The 21,889-nt window shown below is 44.6% G+C and overlaps 1 protein-coding gene across 1 annotated transcript in view; it reads right to left on the bottom strand.

The window, feature by feature from the left end:
• Positions 1 to 21,889, bottom strand: part of ANOS1 (anosmin 1) — a 208,049-nt gene that overhangs the window by 72,854 nt on the left and 113,306 nt on the right. Inside the window, exon 5 of the mRNA XM_075594558.1 lies at positions 3,211 to 3,395. Coding sequence (XP_075450673.1) covers positions 3,211 to 3,395 — 185 coding nt within the window. The remainder of the gene's footprint in view (positions 1 to 3,210; positions 3,396 to 21,889) is intronic.

The following is a 21,889-nucleotide window of genomic DNA, read 5'->3' as shown; positions in this document are numbered from 1 at the left end:
TATCAGGAAGCCTCCTGGCAATGAATAGGGATATATGTCCATCTCGCTCTTGGTAGTGCTGGTTACGGGAGACACTTTGCACAGTGGTCTCTCCTGTTCACCAGCTCCTCGCAACTGTGGGACAGGAAGCTCACATCCAGCTCCTCCCTCAGACAACTCGGGTCTTGCCTGGCAGAGAAAGAGACCCCTCCCCCTAGTGAATATTTGGGGAGGGTCCCACAAGTTAATTGGATGCCCCGGCACAGGGGCTGAACTTTTCACAGTCCTGGGGGGCACGGCCTCCGATTTCGCGCCATTACCCCCAACAGGGTGGGGTTCTTCCTTTGGCGCCAATCCCAGCCGATTTCTTGCAGCTGCCTTGCGTGCAAAATACCCTTCCTTCCCGCATACAACACCAGCTGCAGGAACTACTTTTGGTAACAGCACCGTCGGCTCACCAGCTCCTTGCTCCGCTGGATTCATGCCCACGGGGCATAATTGGAAACCACTCCCCCTGGTTGAGATTAGGGGGAGGTCCCATAGATTTATCGGATGACCCAGCACTGGGGCTGAGTGAGTCACTGTCCATGAGGGCGCGGCCGCAGCTTTCGCGCCATACCCCCCATCAGGGTGGGGTTCTCTTGTTGGCGCCACTCCTGGCCAACTCCCTGTAAGTTTTGCATTTGCAGAATTCTCTGCACTCGGCCCACGCGGTCTCCCGGGGAAGCGGGACCCGCCATTTTGGAATTCATTTCCATCAGCCCCAATCACAATGTCCTCAATACTGTCCTCCAGGGTAGCACCCCGCGGTCCTAGGCAGAACCAAAACGGCGCGGTCACAGCTTTCGCGCCACTCCACAACAGGCTCGTGAAAGACGTTTCAGTAGCAACTTGCTCTTCAACCACACACACGCCATGTGCGCTCTCTCCATTAGCCTCCGTCCGCCATCTTGGACTATCCGCAGCGTGCGGATCCTCCATTCTTGCGGTCGCCATTTTCTCGCTGTACTTAATAGTATTGTACATGGGGCTCCTCTCTGCGGGGCAGCCACCACACCGGTACAATAAAGATTGCCCTGATGCACCACCTTGTGTACCTAATGTAGGCTGGACTCGTGTTTGCACTACCTCAGGCTAGGCTCACTCTCTCAGTGTCTGCTGTATCTCCTTCCTCCCAGTCTGTGCTCCCTACGGTAAGTGGTCTGGAATGGGCTAGAGTACTCTGGGGCTTCCATGCAGTACTTGGGCGTCTACCTATCTTGGTCAGCCTAGCGCAGACCCTCTCCAGGATTCCTGACCACGTTAACAGGCTATCCCTTTAGGCATCCTACCAACTAGCACTACCTCAAGGTGACTAGGACAGCTATAGCCTGGCTCCAAACCCCCAACTCCTTTCAGGCCCCTAGGTCGTCCCTGCGAACTGACAAACTCCATCAGCCCCCTGACTACCCCTAGGTCCGTCCCAACACACCACAAAGTGGCAGCAGACACTCTCCCTGTTTCCAAGTGACCTAGCAAAAGCCTGTCCTGTTGACAGGTCTCTCTCAGCAGCGCCTCCAAATGTAACGGATTTTCTGGACTGGCCTGACCCACCCAATCTCATATTGGCCCCTGTGGTCTAACCAGTCCCCATTACAGTGTGATGTCTGGTGGTGCACCTGTTGGCAACAGGACTCCTGAGTCTCCCGCATGATGGTGTGTGGGGATTTGCCAACCCAGACAGGCAGCTGAGGTAGTGTGCTGAGTCCTACCTATATCCAGTGCAGCGCCTCCACCTCATCAGGATCCCTTCTGTCGCTTGGGGATGGTCCTGGTGAGGAACTCCTCCGTGGTGCCCCTCTTGGTGTAATGACTCCACACTTACACACGAGAGTATCTTTAATCAGGAACATCTTTATTGACGGTTGTGGGCTAACTGCACTCCACAATGAGTGTACTTAGCCCTCCATTGTTATTAGTGCTTCCCTTTGAAAAGTTCCTCCTTTTCTAATGGAGTTGCTTCCACCTCTCCCCTAAGGAAGATTCACCAGCTTCTCTCTGTCTCTCTGCTCAGAGCTGCACACAGTCACAGCTCTTGCATCAGCCTCTGCAACATTGTTGCAGAGCTTCACATGCCTCGTACTGAACAGAGTCAAAACCCCAACTGAACTGCACTAACTTTAGACAGTGCTATGTCTTATATCACCTAGGAACAGGCACATCTCTGATGTCACTAACCGTGGACACACAGCATGTTGTCACTTCCTATGGGACATATGACACCTCACCAGGGTGTGAGGGCAAACCTCCATGATGACTACTGGCAATCCTGCATACTTACCAGGTTTACTGCCAGCATGAGAAAGAGATATGTACACCAATTTTAGACATGGCTACACATGTATGAAAGATATATGAAAAAGATTGACTAAGATGTTACTGATTATATACTGTAGTCACTTTATATTTCTTAGCTTCAAACTGCAAATTAAGATTTTTTTATGAATCTGTGTGTACACTGCCACATACAAAACATTTTCAAAATAATATATAATATAATAAGCACATATTCAGTATAAAACACAAGAAAGGTGTGTGTGTGTGTGTGTGTGTGTGTGTGTGTGTGTGTGTGTGTGTGTGTGTGTGTGTGTGTGTGTGTGTGTGTGTGTGTGTGTGTGTGTGTGTGTGTGTGTGTGTGTGTGTGTGTGCGTACGTGCGTGCGTGCGTGCGTGTTTATCTATTAAATGCAATTTTGACGAAAAATAAGTGGGGCAGAGATATGTGTTTTTACTTTGCACCTCTTTGCATCAATGTACTGTATTAAGGCATTTTGCTCCATTTTTGCCCCATGTACACCAATTTGTAATTTGGGGAGTGTTCATAGGAGGAGTTACCTGCCCTCCCTCCCCAAAAAAATTATAATGAGATATATCAAGTTCAGTAATAATTTTGCATTTATATTGCAAAATGTTTTCTCTTTTATTTGTGTCAAATAGCTGCCAGGTCTGAGGTGATGTTCACAAGCTTCTTACAGTACAAGCAACAAAGACTTAGAACAGAGCAACTGTGTTAAATTATAGTTTTGCATTGAGTCATCTCCTCCTTAGATTGAGTTGATTGGGTAATCTCCGATTTGATATTTTAATTCAAACAAAACTTTTCTCTTGATCATGAAAAAGACAGAGTTGGTGTACACTCAAGCAAGGCAAGTTCCAATGACAGTGAACATTTCTGTTTAACTCTCAAACCAACCTGTTCCATGGTTTGCCAGCTGGTTGCATCATCCTCACTTGGGTGTATCCCATAGTTCCATCTCCTTTGTACTACATAGATCACTGGCTCAACTGAAATATTGAATTTTGATGACCATTTAATCTCAAGATGTCCAGGCTGTAGTTCACTGAAGCTAAGTTCTTTTCTTGGTTTCAGAGGGACACCTAAAAACATGGAAACACAATATTAACTTAAGCCATTAGGTAAATGATGACCTCTAGTCTTCAAGCATCTGGGGCAGATGTCAAAAAAGAGAAACAAGTGGCAGAGAGGCTAAAAGGCCTGATGTCAATTTGTTCAATAGTTCCCCTTACAATTATGACTCATTAGGAAGAAATGTTAAAAGTTCATGAAAAAAAGGAGATTATGAAAGACTATTTTCCTGTTGATCTTTTACCTCGACAAGGAATTATCAATATCATTATAGTTGAACAAATTAGGTTGTGTTACATCTGAAGTTAATCTTTATGTCACTATGGTAAGAATAATAATTAAAAAAAACATAGAATTTAAAACAAACTATTCAATATGCTTCTAATAAGTGGTTTCTTCTGTGCTGGAGATTAATTCAGGAGAATCAGGACCATGCCAATTAATGGGACCAAAGTGTTCTCTAGCACAGGGAAGACTACTTCAAAGCAAACTAAATAGGGGCCAAGTTGTCAGAAACCAAAAATAACTTTATCTTTTTGAAAGAACAAATGCAATATTAGCTTTCCTTACATTTATTACTTCATTCAATCATCACATTTTTCTGAGACACATTTGAGAACTGTAATGATGTGAAGATTCTTTGTGCTTAATTCCTCTTTTGCCAGTCATCAAATTAGGCATTATCTCACCCGTCAGTCTATATCCAAATAATATAATTTTCTGCAGCGTACGCTGAGAAAACACTGTAGGTGCTGAAGAAGTCTATTCAGATGTAGCAGGTGTTATTTCACCCGCTGGTGCAATGGTGGATTAGCCCCATCCCTTTTTTTTACATGGCTAATCACTTCTCAATGGTGTCTGCTCATCCTGGCATGTTGTGTGTGTCCCACTGCAATGCGCCAGAGGGAGCACTAACGGCTGCTACATCTGTATTCATCAAGTGACACATCATGCATTTGGATCGACATTTGGGTCTACATTTTGGCCATCATTCAACAGCCATCAGTCTTCATTTTGTATAATGAGAAACCTGAACTCTGTCAGTTTGAATTTTTAGATTTGAAAAAACCATCCTTAATTGTGATGCGCAATAATCAGCAATTTGCATGTTCAGAAGTTTTCCATCTGCTTTGCATTAGTGTCCACTGGACTCACTTGATTGGAAGTAAATCAACCTCATTCTGGTGTATGTAATTGTCAGCAGATGGATTCTAGAAGCACAAAGGCGTAGAGGAGCATGTGCAAGTGCATTTCAGTTTACTCCTGTAGAATCAGAACCATGAACTTCAAAACCAGATGTGTGGACCCAACTTTTTCCTCAATATGTTCTTTATTATGTAAATAATCAGTTCCTTTTATCATGCTTGAACAAATTAGTTTCTGAAACGTACGCCGTCTGATAGAGTAATTCAAAGTGAATTGGTTTATATGTTTGACACCAAGATGTATGAAACTATTTATGGTGGGGGGGAGTGGGGGGAGGGGGTTTCAAAGGACATATTTGTTTCTATCTGGTACAAATAACCAAGCAAAGTCACATCAAACATTTCCCAGCAGGAAAGATGTGTGAGAGTGTCAGACTAATGTAATATACATCGTGATATGGCTAGCGTGGAAATTAATTCAATACAACTGCTGCTAGTGTAATGAAGGTATATTGCCATACTGAAAAAAAAATTAAATAACTGTCAGTGGTAATAGAGGGAGCTCAAATATAGAAATAGCACATAGAGAGCTTCTAGCTACTGTAGGAACATATAGACAAACGTAGGGCTAATAAAAGAAAGAAGTGAGAAAGAATACACATTATAGGTATATAACTAAGGGGCTTATTCTATATCTTTTTGAAGCATTCCCCACATTTCACAACAAAAAGGTTTTTTTGACACTTGGAATATGTGCACTATATTGTATTTGATACTTTATAACACTTTTGTTTTTTGTCTGATATCTGCATTCATTCACTGTGTTTGTCCCACTTTTTACTTTGACACAGTAACACTATATATATATACAGACACACAGTGATGAGAAAAAGTTTGTGATATATCTCAACGTATATCAGACATATAATTAAACCTAAAATGTTATTAGATCTTAATCTAAGTCCTAATAACAGATAAAGATAATCTGATCAAACAAATTACGCAAAAACATGATACTTTTTCCAAATGTATTTATCCATAAATGATTCAACATTCAATATCCATTTATAAAAAAGTATGTGAACCTTTAGATTCAGTACCTGGTGGCACCTCCATGAGCAGTAACGGCTTCAACTAAGTGTTTCCTGTAACTGCTGGTCAGTGTTTCACATCAGTATTGAGGAATTTGGGCCCATTCTTCCTTGCAGAAATTCTTCCAATCAGTGTCCTTGCATGGACAGCTCGCTTCAGGTCCTTCCACAATATTTTTATGGGCTTTAGTTCCGGACATTGACTAGGCCATTGTAAAAGGTGGAAGTTCTTCTTCTGCAGTCCTTCTTTTGTAGATCTGCTTGTACGTTGAGGATCAATGTCTGGCTGCATGACCCACTTTTGTTTCAGCTTCAGCTCACAGACAGCCTGATATTCACCTCTAGAATTTTCTGATACAATGCAGAATTCATGGTTGTGTCAATGATGGCAAGCCGTCCAGGTCCTGAGGCAGCAAAGCAGCCCTAAACATCACATTCCCACCACCATTCTGACAGTTGGGATGAGGTTCTTCTGTTCAAACGTAGTGTTTGTTTTTCACCAAACGCAGTGTTTGTTTCTCGTGGAGGTAAAAAAGTCCTACCTTTCACTCGTCTGTCCAAAGAACATTGTTCCAGAAGTCTTGTGGATCATCTCTGTGCTCTTTGGAGAACTTCAGACGGGCAGCAATGTTCTTTTTAGAGAGAAGTTGTTTTCTCCTGGCTATCCTTTCATCAACACCATTCTTGTTCAGAGTCTTTCTGATAGTTGAGTCTTGAACACTGGGCCGTCGCAGGCAATGGCTGATCCATCTCAGCATCAAGACAGAGACATTAATATCTGCGGCTTCTACTGCAGTTCTTGGATTGTTATCCGACATGAATGTAACTTTTGCTACACTATGAGTAGCACTTTATCAATGTGTGATACCAATATACCAAACAGTGCTTTACTATATTGGTCTCTTCCTTTAGAAGTCTATTAGGGTCACCTATTCCAGCATTTATTTGACCTATACTGGGACTTTATATTTATATATTGTCTAGGTTTTGCGCCTAATGTTACCTTTTCCTTATCTGTATTTGTGAATCCATGTGTAAATCCAATACATAGTGGCAGCATATACCAGACACAGTTATACATGAATTGTTTATTGTGCATCCTATTACTTTCTCTGTTATATATTATATATATATTATTGCCAAATTACCCAAAAAAGCTACTCGCCACCTAGCCCCACTCCTGGCCCCGCCCTAGTCCCACACCCACTTTAAAAAATGGAATAAATTCCAAATAAGAACTAATAACAACCTTTGTTTTTGACATAAAAGTTTATTTATTGTGTTACATTTATACTTTACTACAATTAGTCCTTGTTACATAGTTACATAGTAGATGAGGTTGGAAAAAGAAATACGTTCATCAAATTTAACCTAGGCCAAATTTAGACGACAGATACTTAATCCTATATCTGTATTGACAGTATATTAATCCAGAGGAAGGCAAACAAAAAACCCCAGTGACACATTATCCAATGATATCTCATAAAGGGAAAAATCAATTCCTTCCTGACTCCAAGAATTGGCAATCAGATTACCCCCTGGATCAACATCCTTCTCATGTATACTTATTAGGTATATCCCTGTATACCTTTCCTTTCTAAAAAGATGCCCAACCTTTTTTTTTGGAAGATATCTGTTGGATAATATATAGCTTTCTTCTACGCAGCGCAGTATATAAAAACGGCACAGGGGGTCTCTGCTGCACAGAGCTTAGATAGAAGTAGAACAGAAAGTTCAAAGACCAGTGCTGCACGGTGAGAACTAGATTCATGGAGAAAATTCTTCAAAAGCTCACAAAAATGAAGACATTAATATTCATATAGTTGCACAGACAGAAAAATATATGAATCATGAACAAAGTTCTTTCATAATGAAAATGTGAGTGTGATACAGTCCAATGGTGTCTCCTACAATCGATCGTAGAGGCTGCAAATGTGCAAAGGACAATGAGTCCCCGGTGAGACCGGTCGGCAGAGGGAGGATGGGAGGAAGGAAGGGAGGGAGAGTGGGAAAGACAGATCCGTGCCGCAGAACACCCCTCTTCAATGACCTGAGTGGCAAAGGTACCCCTCACTTCCTTCATGAACCCCTCTCCATGTAAAACCTCTTCATATAGTGAGATAGCAAACTATAAGCCACTGTTTAATGTATCTGTCCCATAGGATAGAAGCAGTGTCTGTATGAGCAGTTTCCTGCAATACTCAGTTTCTTTCATCTGTGCTGCAGGACCATGGGTGACAGGCCCACATGGAGCAGGCAGAGCGGCGTTACCCCACTATAGCCGCGCCCTGACAATTCTTATCCACCAGGTTCTTCACATTGTCATCCCAAGACATGGTGGCGGTGGCAAGGGCTGTGCGGTGAGACTGGGAGACAGGGGGCTGTGTGGTAAGACCAGAGGACAGGAGGCTCCAGGAACCGGCTGCATGGTGGTGTGAGCCCGGCGGGACAGTGGGGGACAAGCTATGCAGTGAGAGCTAGGGACCAGCGGCTCGGTGCTGTGAGACCGGGGGACAGGCGGCTCAGTGCTTTCAAACCGGGTGACCCCTCACTTCTTTCTCCCCCGACCCCACCTCTCTCCCCTTCTCCATTAACCCCAACTTCTCTCTCCCTCATCCCCCACTTCTCTCTCCCTCGACCCCCACTTCTCTCTCTCCCTCAAACTCACTTCCCTCTCCCTCAACCCCACTCTCTCTCCCCCACCTCCAATGTCCCACAACCCCCAATCTCACACAATACTCCTAAATCCCACACAATAATCCCCCTCAATGCCACAATTTTGAAATTCTGGGGAACCCCAACCTTCACCCTCGTCTCTTGCCCGCCCGTTCGCTCCTGTCTCTTGCCCTCCCCCAGTTGCCCCCATCCCTCGACCAACCCCCCTCCCATTGCCCCGTCTCTCCCCCCTTCCCATCGCCCCTTCTGTCTCCCCCCTCACTCTCCGTCTTACGCTCGCTCTCCCGCTTACACACGTACACTCTCCCACTTACACACGCACACTCTCCCACTTACACACACACTCTCCCACTTACACACACACTCTCCCACTTACACATCCTCTCCCACTTATACACATACACGCACACTCTCCCACTTACACACACACTTCCACTTACACATTCCCACTTACACACACACGCAATCACACACACTCTCCCACACATACACTCTCCCACTTACACACACACACATACACACCCAGTTACACACACAAAACACTCCCACTTACACACATAAACAAATACTCTCCCACTTACACACACACAATCCCACACAGTCTCCCACACATACACTCTCCCACTTACACACACACACACACATACACACTCCCACTTACACACACAAAACACTCCCACTTACACACATACACAAATACTCTCCCACTTACATACATACACACACTCTCCCACTTACACACATACATAAATACTCTCCCACTTACACACATACACACACGCTCCCACTTACACACACACACACACACACACACACACACACACACACACACACACACACACACATACACATACCCACAAAACACTCCGAAGCTTACACACACTCCCAGTTACACACACATACACACACACACACACTCCCCCTTACACACACACACCTGGTGAGGGTGTCCAGAGCAGCCAGCGTGAGGTGTGGCATCCCGGATCAAATGGAGTGACAGCGCACCACTAGGGAACATGGCCAGGTGCCTGCTGTGCCAGGAGGTGAGCCGGTGGGACACAAGAATGTGGGAAAACCCAGCGGAGAAGCCTCTGATCGCTGCCTATTGCCCAGCTACTGCCCGCTAACGAAGCTGACAGGCCCCGTGGGAATAGGTGCCAGGGAGGAGAACAAAGGTTGAGGGGTGTTGGAGGATGAAGGCTGAGAGGGGGGGATGTGGACGGAGGCTGAGGGGGGGGGAGGATGAAGGCTGATGTGGGTGAGGGGGTGCAAGAGAAGCAGAGGTAAGCCAGGCCCAAGAGGAAGAGAAACTTCAATTTGCTGCCATCTGTCACTCCGCCATATCTTCCACCCCTGGGCTCCAGGCTGCATATCCGATCCATGCCGAGCATGGGTTGTGCAAGGGATCGTGCACCTTCTCCCTCTTCCAGACCAGCGCGCACACGCTCCTCTCCTTTCTTACCTTGTCATGCTGCAGGTGGCTGTCAGATGCCACATAGCATCCCGTCGTCATGGCAACGCGGCGTCATTTGTGTAACGCTTGCGCTCACCACGAGCGCAAGCGTTACACAAATGTGGACCCGAGTACTGATTTGGGAAAGTATGAAACTGCGCACCCACTGCAGTGGAGGCACGCCTGGAGGGTGGATAGTCAGCATAGCTGGGTCTGGGTTGGAGAGATCGGGTCCAGATACTTGCCGGGGTCAAGGGGCGGAGCCAGTAGAATGGTCGATGTCCATTGTGCCGTGGTGTGGGGTTGGAGCCGGGAGAGTATCCACAAGCCGTGGTCAGGGATGGAGAGGTGCAGGTAGTCAGAGGCCAGCCGGGGTCGTTATCCAGAGAGGGTCCAATAGTCAAGCCAGGTCGGTACAAGTGAAAGCAACTGGAGAGAAAGCAGCAAGGCACAAGGCAAGGCAAAACAGAACGCAGGAACACAAGGCTACACAGGTTATGCTCAGCAATGAGGAAGTGAAAGAGCAGGGTTTAAATAGGAGAGATGCATGAGTGGGATTGAGAGGCGGAGCAGAGGTGCAGCCTCTGCAGAGGCAGAGATTGGCTGCAAGGCACAAGAGACAGGTGTGTGTACTTGCTGCAAGCTGGGGAGTGGTGCTCGGATGTCACGTGTGCGTGACACGCGATGCAACCGGGGGGCGGAGCCAAGCTCCGTGGCACAGGTAGAAGAGCTGCGTGTGCACGTGCGCTCTGTAAACAGAGCAGGGAACTGAGATGCAGCAGGTAAGGAGGAAACACGCCGCCGGGGACGTGTTCCCCGATTCCTTACAATTTGACACTGCGCAGCCATTTTGACGGAAGCTGGAGGGGAAGACAAAACCTGCTGAAGAATGCTGGGAAAACATCCGCCGCCAGTAAGAGACTCGCCAGCGGGCCAAATGCACTTGCCTGTGGCGAGCGGGCGAGTGCATTTGTCGAGCTCTGTATATATATATATATATATATATATATATATATATATATATATATATATACAGGCAGTCCTTGTTTATCCGACACAATGCGTTACTCAAAATGGCGTTGTAAAGCGAAACGTTGTAAAGCGAAACACGTTTTCCCATAGGAACACTGTTTAAATGAAAGGTTCCGTTCCTAAAGGCATTTTTAACACTAAAATACACCAAATATTTTATGCCGGCAATAAGATATGCAGCACACACATAAATTATATAGTGTATATACTGTATTATATATATAATATAACATAATAAATAATATATTATATAGTATAATATTATATAGTATAATATTATATATATACGCTCTTACGACGCTTTGCAACGTTGTTTATGTGAATGTGTGTATATATATACACACATACACAACGTTGCAAAGCGTCTTAAGAGCGTTGGATAAGCCATTTTGGCGTTGTAAAAATGAATATAGGTATGTATTGCATAGCGTTGGATAAGCCATTCGTTGTAAAGCGAAGCGTTGTAAAACGAGGACTGCCTGTATATACTGTATATATATATAAACACACCTTACCATAAATTCTTATCTCACTGTAGTGGGAAGGTGGCAATGCGTGTTAAAGATGATGTATAGTGGCACTTGGGCTGGTAGGTCTAACCATACTATAAAAGCTTGAACAATATACCCAGCTAAGGTGGGAAAGGTACTTGCCGACATGAAAATGAGTCTGGCTTGGCAAATATGGAACACACCGAAAAGCAATAACCCTCATTCTCATGGAGGCAAAATTGTCCCTGGGCGTGGCAGTGAAAATAGATTTCTGTGATTCAGAGATTCTATTTGATTTATGTCATTCAAAATCCATCTTCTTTGCTATAATCCATTTTGATTTCCCATTACTCTTTTTTGTCAGACTGGATTGAACAAGATTGTGGGATGTGAGAAAGAAACACATTTCAGGTAAACAAGTAATTGTTTATAGAGCACAAGTTAACAGAAGACATCTCCATGGTTTAGATATGAATATGGGCTGAACGACCAGGTGCTGTTAGTGATTTGCTTTGGTTTTATTCTGTTTTATTATAGCAGCTTTGATTGCCTAATAGTAATAGAGCTTTTAAACAGTATTAACAATTCATGGAGAGGTTCATTTTTAGGTAGGAAATAACTTTATGATGTCTGTTTGGGAATTGATCCGACATAACAAAATAAACTTAGTCCAAAGCGCTGTTCTCCATTGTTAACCTCCATTATTGCCTGAAGCTTATTGTTACTGCTTCTAGAAGAATACATAATTTGGAACTGCAAGAAAATTGTGTTTGACCAATTAAATGAGAACTACATTAAAAAATCTGTATTTTCACACTTTTGGAACATTTATTTTCAGACAGCATTCAGGAAGGAGGCATAAAGGCAGAGGGTGCTAAGGATCCCCGAAGGTTAAACAAAAGCTGCCATTCAAAGCTAAATCTTAATACCTACAACTTCTGGACTCTCTCCAGTGAAGCAGCACTGCAGGAACTGGAAGGCAAACTAGAGACTATTAAAAGGGATATTGCTTGCCTTAGTGAAGTAAGAAGGAAAAAAGGAAGGCTTGATTAAGCTGAAGAGCAGACACCTATTATATTACAGAGGTACAGCAAATGGTGTATGAGTGGAATAGGCTTCAGTGTTAACAAGAGATGGAGAAACAACATAATGGAGTATGAAAAGAGCTGCCGGCTTCAAATAATCCAATTGTATGTTCCTAAATCAAGTCACACTTTAGTGGAAGACTTGTACCATGAAATCAACCAATTTAACAACAAAACTAATTGTCACCTCAAGATTATGGGTTATTTCAATGTAAAGATTGGTACCCAGCAGAAAGACAGAGCATCAGCTGGTAAATATGGTTATGGTAAGAAGAATGAATATGGAGATATATTGGTAGAATTTGGATAATGTGAAAACTTTTACTAATTCATTTTATTCTTTAAGAAAATCCAAATATGAAATGGACATGTAGTGGACCCAATAGAATCAAGAATAAAATTGACTATATCCACCCTAACAAGAAACATGTGAATAACGAATGCAGTCCTTAACCCTATTGACACAAGGACACATTACATCTGTATGCTAAGAAGGAAAGAAGAAAACTCAATAAAAAAAGAAGACAAAAACAATCAACATCAATAACCTCAAGAATAACAGCACACAGTTTCAATTGGAGCTGAAAAATCCCGTGAGCTTGCTCAAAATATGTGGGGATATCTTAACAGGCAATTATGAAAACCTTTTGAAGATTGTAGTTGTAAGCATAGAAAAAAAACCAGGAGAAATCGATAACAAAAACAGAATCAGAAAATATCTGAAGAGACAAGGCAATTACTGAGGTGAAGACAAGAAATGAAGCAATCCCAAGACACAAAAACAAGAATTTAATATGCAGAGTTGATCGGCAGAAACATATAACTGAAGATGTCAGAAAATGTAACTGTGATATGGTGAAAAAACTATCAAAGAAAACAAAAGCTTAAAGAAGATGAAGCAGTGGCTTATGACTGGGAAGAAGCAAATCATTGTATTGTATTGTATTGTATTGTATGTCTTTATTTATATAGCGCCATTAGTGTACATATCGCTTCACAGTAGTAATACATGTGGTAATCAAATAAATAACAGATAATATAAATAACAGATCATGGGAATAAGTGCTTGAGACATAAAAGTAACATTTCGGAAGAGGAGTCCCTGCCCCGAGGAGCTTACAATCTAATTGGTAGGTAGGTAGAACGTACAGAGACAGTAGGAGGGAGTTCTGGTAAGTGTGTCTGCAGGGGGTCAATCTTTATGTATCCTGTGTTCAGAATACCCACAGTGCTATTCATATGCTTCTTTAAGCAAGTGTGTCTTAAGGTGGGTCTTAAAGGTGGATAGAGAGGGTGCTAGTCGGGTACTGAGGGGAAGGGCATTCCAGAGGTGTGGGGCAGTCAGTGAAAAAGGTTTAAGGCGGGAGAGGGCTTTAGATACAAAGGGGGTAGAAAGAAGACATCATTGCACTCAAACAAGAGGATGCATCAACAATAAAATATTATGCACCAATCATGAAGGCAGTTGAGGACTTCTGCAAGAAATTGTACAAAAACACACATAACTCTGGGCATAATCACACACAGGAAGAGCAAGAAAATGCTGTACCATGTGTCCTTCAGAGGAAGTGGCAAAGGCAATAAAATCCATGAAGAATGGGAACGCCCCGGGGAAGATGAAATTTCAACTGAAATCTTGAAATAAATAGCAAAACTATTTACTGTACACGCTGCATGAAAACCAGGAAACATCCAGAATACTTGAGTAATGCCATAGTTATCCTCATCCTCAAGAAAGGAGATAAAGGCAACCTCGAGAACTACAAACCAATCAGTCTCCATCCAATCACTTACAAAATTTTACAAAGATACTTACTAATCGGATGCAACAAACCCTGGACTTCGCCCAGCCTAGAGAACAAGTAGTATTTCAGAGTGAACACAATGGACCACTTCCAAGTCGTATAAGATGTAATTTTCCAAAGTAATTAATACGATCTTCCACTCATTTTAGGATTAGTAGATTATGAAAAAGCATTTGGTTCTGTCTACACTTCAGCGATTTTAAATTCAATAAGACAGAGTGATGAAAAGGCATGCTTTGATATTTTAAAGACCATTTACTAGAATACCACAGCAACCATTAGATTACATGAAGATACAAGCAAAATAAGGATTAGCAAGGGAGTATGGCATATCACCAAAGCTTTTCACTGCAACACTTGAAGAATTGTTTAAGACATTGGATTGGGTAGAAAAAGGAATCCAAATACTCTGTGAACATTTGAGTCACTAATAATTTGCAGATGACATTGTTATTTTTGGCCACAAGTCCGGAAGACCTCCAGCAAGTAAGAAAGTTGGCCTCTGTATTAATCTCAGCAAGACCAAAGTGATGTTCAACAAATGTGTCAACTCTGCAAAGATAGCAATAAATGGAACAGAACCAGAAGTCAAAGACTATGCCCACCTTAGCCGGCAAATAACAAGGGATGAGAACCTTTAGAATGAAATCAATGGGACAACAAAGATGGGATGGAGCACATTTGGAAGAAACAAGACAATCTTTCAAGAGAACCTTCCAGTGTGCATCAAGAGGAAAGTTGTAGACCAGTATATTCTGCTTGTTCTCACATATGGTTGTGAAACTTGGACCCTAAATGCAAAAACAATTTAGATTCTTCAGACAACTCAAAGAAGTATGGAGAGACATATGCCAGGTGTTACCCGAGGAGACAGGAAAAATAATGCATTTGTCTGGAACCAAACTAAAGTCTGTGACATCATCACAAGGGTGAAGAGATTAAAATGGCAGTGGGCTAGACGTATTACAAAATTAAATAACAATTGTTGAATAAATATGATACTCAACTCGATTCCAAGGGAAATTAAAGTACCAAGACAACAACTAAAAGTATGAATGAAATCAGAAAATGTCTTGGAGCAATGTGGAGAAGAGAGGCTTGCTTTCCCGGGGCCCAGGACTTGAGTCTCCACTAGGCGCCAGGTTGTTGAGCTGGAGGAATTGTCCTCTCCCCCTGTTTGTGGCCATGCAAGTTCCACCCCTTTCTCACTCTCCATCTCCCCCTCTCTCCCACTCTCCCTCTGCCCATCTCTCTCACTCTCCTTCCTCTCTCTCAATTCCCCTTCTCTTTTCCCCCCGCACTCACTTTCCCCCATCTTTCTCTCACTTCCCCCCTTCTTTCTCGCACTCACTTTAACGCCCCCTTTTCTCTCTCCCACCCCATCGCTAGCCCCTCTCTCACGCTCCCTCTGCCTCCCCTCACGGTGCCCTACCTGTGGAGCATGGGTCTGAGCCCTACCCAGCATTGGAAGGGGGCCCACCCATGCGGACGATACCAGAAGTTAGGTCTAACTTTCATGGTCGGACAGGCATGATGGGCCCCCCTCCGATGCCGGGCCTGGGCAGATATCCCTGCATTCTCCCCCCAGTCAGATGTCCTGCAACCAGCAGTGAATCGACAAGGGCTGAAGATGATATATGTGTATATATACATATAGATACAGACAGACAATATCAAATATATGTACAGAATGTGTGCACTGCATCTAAAGGAATTTTAAAAAATAATTCTGCAATGTGTTAACTTTTGTGCAAAAAGCATTTTGATTTGATGTATATAGCATAACACAGCAGTGCGCAAACTGGGGGGCGCTGCGGGGACGCGAGGTTTACTGAGGCCCCGGGCGCTTCCCAATGGCACTTAAATTAACTGCCGGGGAAGCGGAGAAGGCCTCTGCCCTTACCTTGCTTCTGTAGACGAGTCGCCATGGCAACATGACATCATGACGCCGGAGGCAAGGTAAGAGGCGGGGGGTGCACAGAGAGGGGAACAGCCAGCAGGGTGCGCAGGGAAAAAAAGATTGCGCTCCCCTGGCATAACAGACCTTACTCCCTTGATTTAACCAGCAATTCCCACTGCTCGGTTTCTTTTTATTTATTTGTTACCTCATCTTCAGGGATTGACACATTTCTGAAAATGTTTACTTTTCAATTGAGCTGGTTGAATATAAAGAAAAATATTTCCTCCGAGGTACCAATGGAACTTGTATGGGCTACTGGAAAAAGGGTGACCCGAGAAGTCATATTGTTTGCCGACACAAATATTTTTGCTCCCTACAGATCAGAATAACTTTGTTTTTCACCGGTGGACCCCCTGGATCGCTCCTGGGGAGGATGGCTTAAACATTTTTAAATAAAGTAAAAATGCATAACTGTAAGGAATCGGGGAACAGGCCCCCTGCGGCGTGCTCCCTCCTTACTTGCCGCATCTCAGTTCCCGCTCTCCTTATAGAGCATGCACGCACCCGCGGTTCCCTACTCGTACCACGGAGCCCGGCCACCCCCGGTCGCATCACGCATTCTCTCACGTGTGGCGCGTACACGTGACGGCGTGCGCCGCCCTCCAGCTGCGAGTCAACTTTCCCTTTTTCCCTCTATTTCTAACTCTGAATCTCCCATTCCAGCCCTTGAGGTTTTTCCTGCTTTAACCCCTGCTAGGCAGTCCTGTGTACTTTCCCCGTCAGAGAAAGAATCCTTTCTACTTCCACGTTCTAAGCTTGAATTTCTAAGTTCTGTTCCCAGGGCCATTCCTGTATTAACGCCTGTGGGGCACCCCTATGAGCCTCCTTTGGTAACTCCTTGTTCTTCGCCAGCAAGGTCACGTCCTCTAGCTGCGAGTCAAGATTCCCTGTTGATTCTCTGTGTGGCGGGCGCTGCCCTCTTGCCTAGTTTCCCTGATGTCTCCCTGTATGGCGTGCGCAGACCTCTAGCTGCGAGTCAAGATTCCCTGTTGATTCTCTGTGTGGCGGGCGCTGCCTCTAGCTGCGAGTCTTCCTTCCTATGCATCGCTGCCCCTTAGTCTCTTGGATCGCTCGGAGTTCGATCCTTAAGAGGGGGTACAATAACGATGCGCAGAACACGTCCCCTGCAGCGTGTTCCTTCCTTACCTGTTTATTTATGATTGCCGCCCTCTAGCTGAGAGTCAAGATCCTGTGTCTTTAAGGATTCTGAAGCAAGCAACGCCATCTTGCTTTCTGGCAAACCCTGCCCTCTTCCTCCTGACAGGAAATAACCCTCTCTTTGACTTTCTCTTTGGATTTAGTCTTTTGCTACCAGCCCTGGTGCCTGCTAGTACTCGTTGCATACTGTTCCTGCCTGGACCTCCTTGGGACCTTTACTTATCTCCTGTGGATTCCGGAAGACTGGGACAGTCACTCTTATACTACTGAGGTTAGTTTATCGTCGGGTAGTGTAGGTACCTGCTTAGTAGGGTTCACCTTGACGTGGTAGCAGGCTTATAATTCCTTGGCCAATGGATTAGACTAAGAACCCTTATGTTATGTTTAGTTTCGCTGCACCTTGCTGTTTCTGTCACTATGCCTTTAAGAAGTCTGGACGTTCTCCAAGAAGCAGTCCTTCTCTGGATGTTACCTTGTGCTCTGGACTCCATGTTCCATGTTTCCTGGTTTCCGTTTCCAGACTCCTGTGCTGAAGCATTGGCTTCCCGCAACCCCCGCGTTGGTGCCTGAGAGCACACGCACTCCCGCTCTGCTGTCAGAGTGTGCACGCACGTGCAGCTGGATCACTTGTTTCTCTGAGCAGGCACCGCACCTCCGGACGCATCGCGCATTCTCATGCGCGCGGCACGGTCACGTGACTGCGTGCACCGATCCCCAGCTGCACGGCAACTTACTCCCTTCGGATCCCCTGCGGCCTCCCCACCTCGCTAGCGGATCCTTCCCTTTCTTCCCTGCACTTGTGAGGAGAGCACAAGCGTGACAATAACTTATTGACATACAGTTTAAATCAAAAAATGGAATGTTACTGAATATGCAAATGATATCTTTGTAGAAAAAAAATATTGTCTGTTTATATTTGGTTTCCATACCTATACAGTATAATGAAATTAGGCATTTTAGTGTAGCGTGGTTTCCCCCACCCTGTGGGCAATGTGGCGGCTACTGAGTGTGTGGTGCTTTACCTGTGGCTCACAGGAGGCCTGAACCTTTGCTGCTGGGAGCCCGGGGTGTACCTGATCCATCTGGTGACAGCGCCTCCACCTGTGAGGGATCCTCACAGTGCCGGATAACCCTTTCACAGGACCCAATGCACTAAGATCCCACACTTGTATTTAATAACAGTTTACTGAACACAGGTACAACTAGATATATCATTAACCCATATAAAATATAGGCCACGCACGGCCATAGCCCCCCGTACCCTCCAAACGTAGTGTCCCCCCACCCCTGATGGGATTTCCCCAAAGTACTGAGGGGCCACTGGGCATCCAAGCTCCCTGGTGTCCACAAGAGCCAACCCACCCAATTTGTGAGACAGCGCTGCCCACAGTAACTGAAAGTGTTATAGTTGGTGCATGTTGTGAGATAGCTGCCCAGGTGCTCCAGCACCCGGATATGGCGAAAAGCAAAAGGGATCCACGGATCCAGTGACGTCGATGTCAGTGAAGCCTCCGTCTCTGCGTGGGGTGAACTTCGGTAGGAGGGTCTCACCTTTGATAGTCTATGATAATGCGGTGGTGGTCCTGCCCCAGACCACAGTCCGCAAATCGCTGTGTGGCGTCTTCAAATGGCACTACACACTAACTGTATACAGCTACAGGGGAAATGTCCCTAGCTAGGGGTTTCCCTGGAGCAGCCACAATCTGATTAGGTGAGTGGGGCCTATCTTGGACCTAAAGGGTTAATCTGGCCAAGTCTGGATACCACTGACACCCAGACCCTACCTTCCCTTTCTCTGTCCTGGCTCCAACTGTCAGTCCCCCTGTCAGAACCTCAACTGTCAGAATTCTAACTGCCATCTCTCAGCCCCAGAGGCTGCTGGGACTCGTAGTTCCCTTGCTGTGCTATACTCCTAATGGCCGCCGCTTGCGCTTGCTACTGCGCATCCCCCCCTGCACTCTCCCCAGCCTCTGCTGCCTATGGAAGGGTAAGGGGTCAAACAGGGGACCAGGGGTCCCAGGCTATACTAGTAAATACTCATTTACTCTTCATGTACAGTATTACCCAAATTATATCAGTATACAGTATACAGTATCAGTCCACAGTATACACTGAGAAAATAGTGTTCATGTTTAAAAATTCTATATACATCCAGTTAAACATCTAGCATTTGAATCTACATTACACTTAGGTCTAAATTTTGCCTGACATTCGACAACAAGAAGTATTAATTTTATATAACAGGAATAATGAACTCTGTCAGTTTAAATGTATATGATTTGAAATCCATCCTTGATGTGCAATAATTCAGCAATTTGATGTAGCTATGTTCAGAGTATGCAAATTGTAGATTGTTTGAAAGAAAATATTCGACGTGTCTGTTTATATGTGGCGGTATTATCTTTTATAGTGAAATAATTTTGTCCGAAAAAAATCTCACTGTCAGGTTTCTTCTCTAATTTGTGCCTGAAGGATGATTAGAAAAAAAAAAATCCATTACTGCAGTAAATTACACATATTCTCACATTTTGTTTTTATAAATCAGTTTTGAATTATTCTCTGTCTTGCACATCACAATTTACGATGGATTTAAAATCATATGCAGTAAATTCAAGCTGACAGAGTTCATGATTCTCATAATATAAAAAAATGTGTGTATTTACAAAAGTATACTTCTAGGCAATGTGTTCCAGGCCTGTGTGGCACCCAATATTCTTTCCTATGTAACACATATCCCCCCCCCTCTCCCCCTGGGAGATTTTGCTGCTACATGGAGTGTGGTGGTGCATACCTGCTGGCTCACAGTAGTTCTGAGTCTCCCGCATGGTGGTAGGGGATGTCAGAACAGGCTTCTGGGGTATTAACTGATTCGTACTCACGATGACAGCGCCTCCCTCTCTTACAGGCCCCAGGGATGTGGGGAGCAAACCCTTGTAGGCGAGTTTCTTTAGCCTTCCCCTGATAGATTGCAGTCTCAGGCAGGAAGGTGTTGTAAAACAGGAACACTTTATTGCACACTGCAGATGGCACAGCATACACAACAACAGGAACTTCTTTGGGCCTTCACCCTCAGGATGTAACCCTGGACATTCACTCCAGGCCTAGGGCACCTGAAGCAGTCCTAGCTCTTCTCTTACTCCCTGGTGGAGTAAGAGGAACAGTCTCCCACTCCACTCCCCTAAGGGAGGGAGTCCAAACTAGCAGAGCCCTGCACAGTTATTCGGTAGACCAGCCTCTCTCAAGGGTAGAGGCAACTGAATAACTTTGGTAATGCAGCCCCTTAAGTACAGGAAAAGCAGGAAGTAGGTCTGAGTCCCTGATTGGACACCAGGCCTAGTTGCACCGCCTTCCCTGTGACTCACTGAAGCTGCAGGTGGTGGGGAAAACCCAGGATTAGTCCTGGCAGGCCTGCTCTTACAGGGGCTTACTGCCAGGAGAAGGTCAGACTGGTAGCCAGAAACCAGCCCTGGCTACACCTATATAGTGCTGACAGTATACAGCACTGTACATTGTGCATGCATAATGAGTTACTTCCCCAATAGAGCTAATTTTGGTGACTGAGGAGAAAAAAATGACTTACCCAAGGTCACCAGGAGTTGACACTGGGATTCAAACCACGTTCCCCTGCTTTTATTCACAGAGCCACTGCTTCAACCATTGGAACAAAGTAGAAACAAACTATGTTTTTAAATACAATATCTTATTCAAGCCAGCAATTACTCACTATAAAGAGAAGCATTCATTGTAATCATAGGATGAAGTACCATTAAAAGTGTAATGGTACATTCTGGAGATAATGCCCTTTGTGTGGGGCTGGTGTAGACACCAGTCCTCATACAAAGTTAAAGCCTGGGGTTGGCTTGATTTGTAGACTGATTGGATATAATGCCTAACCTGGAGAAATCTGAAGAATTCGGGGGAGGGGATATCATGGTTTGTTTGTAACGAAGCGAATGGGGGGACTTTCCCTTGGGTGAGGATATCCTTAACTCTTGTGAGTCCTTTTTGAACCAAAGTATGGGAGTGCGGGTTTCCTGTGTAAAAAGGAAGGGAGGGGTCCGAGAATAGGGGTTGCATAAGGGAAGGGGTACCGGTTAGTTGGAACTTGGTTTTGAGGGAATCCCAGAGATTACAGGCAAAGGATATCATCGGGTTCTTGTAAATCTCGGGTGGTCTAGACTTTTTATTGAGCCAGAGAAGATTTTTTATTTTACATGGGGAGCAAATCAAATCCTCTATCTCGACCCATCTCCAGAACATATCACAGTTTATCCTCTATCAAGAGCAACCAAACCCCCGATAACTATATGGTATCCTGGGAATAGGATCTTAACGTCTGTATAGATCTCGATACCTGGAAAGACATCTGGGAAGCTGCATCCAAAAATTCATCGTGCGTTGTGATTAAGGAGAATATTTACAAGATAATATTCAGATGGTATATGACTCCTGCCCGGCTGCACTCTTTTCTCCCAGGTGTTTCCCCTCTGTGCTGGCGTGGTTGTGGTGAAGTGGGGAATATACTGCACATATTCTGGTCATGTCCCAAAATCCAACAAACATGGACGGAAGTGTTCACCTTAATACACAAGATACTAGAAATCTCTGT

Source organism: Ascaphus truei, chromosome 3, assembly GCF_040206685.1.
Source record: "Ascaphus truei isolate aAscTru1 chromosome 3, aAscTru1.hap1, whole genome shotgun sequence".
In the NCBI taxonomy this organism is placed as follows: domain Eukaryota; kingdom Metazoa; phylum Chordata; class Amphibia; order Anura; family Ascaphidae; genus Ascaphus; species Ascaphus truei.
Note: the sequence above shows the minus strand (reverse complement) of the source record. Positions and strands in the feature narration are given on the sequence as shown.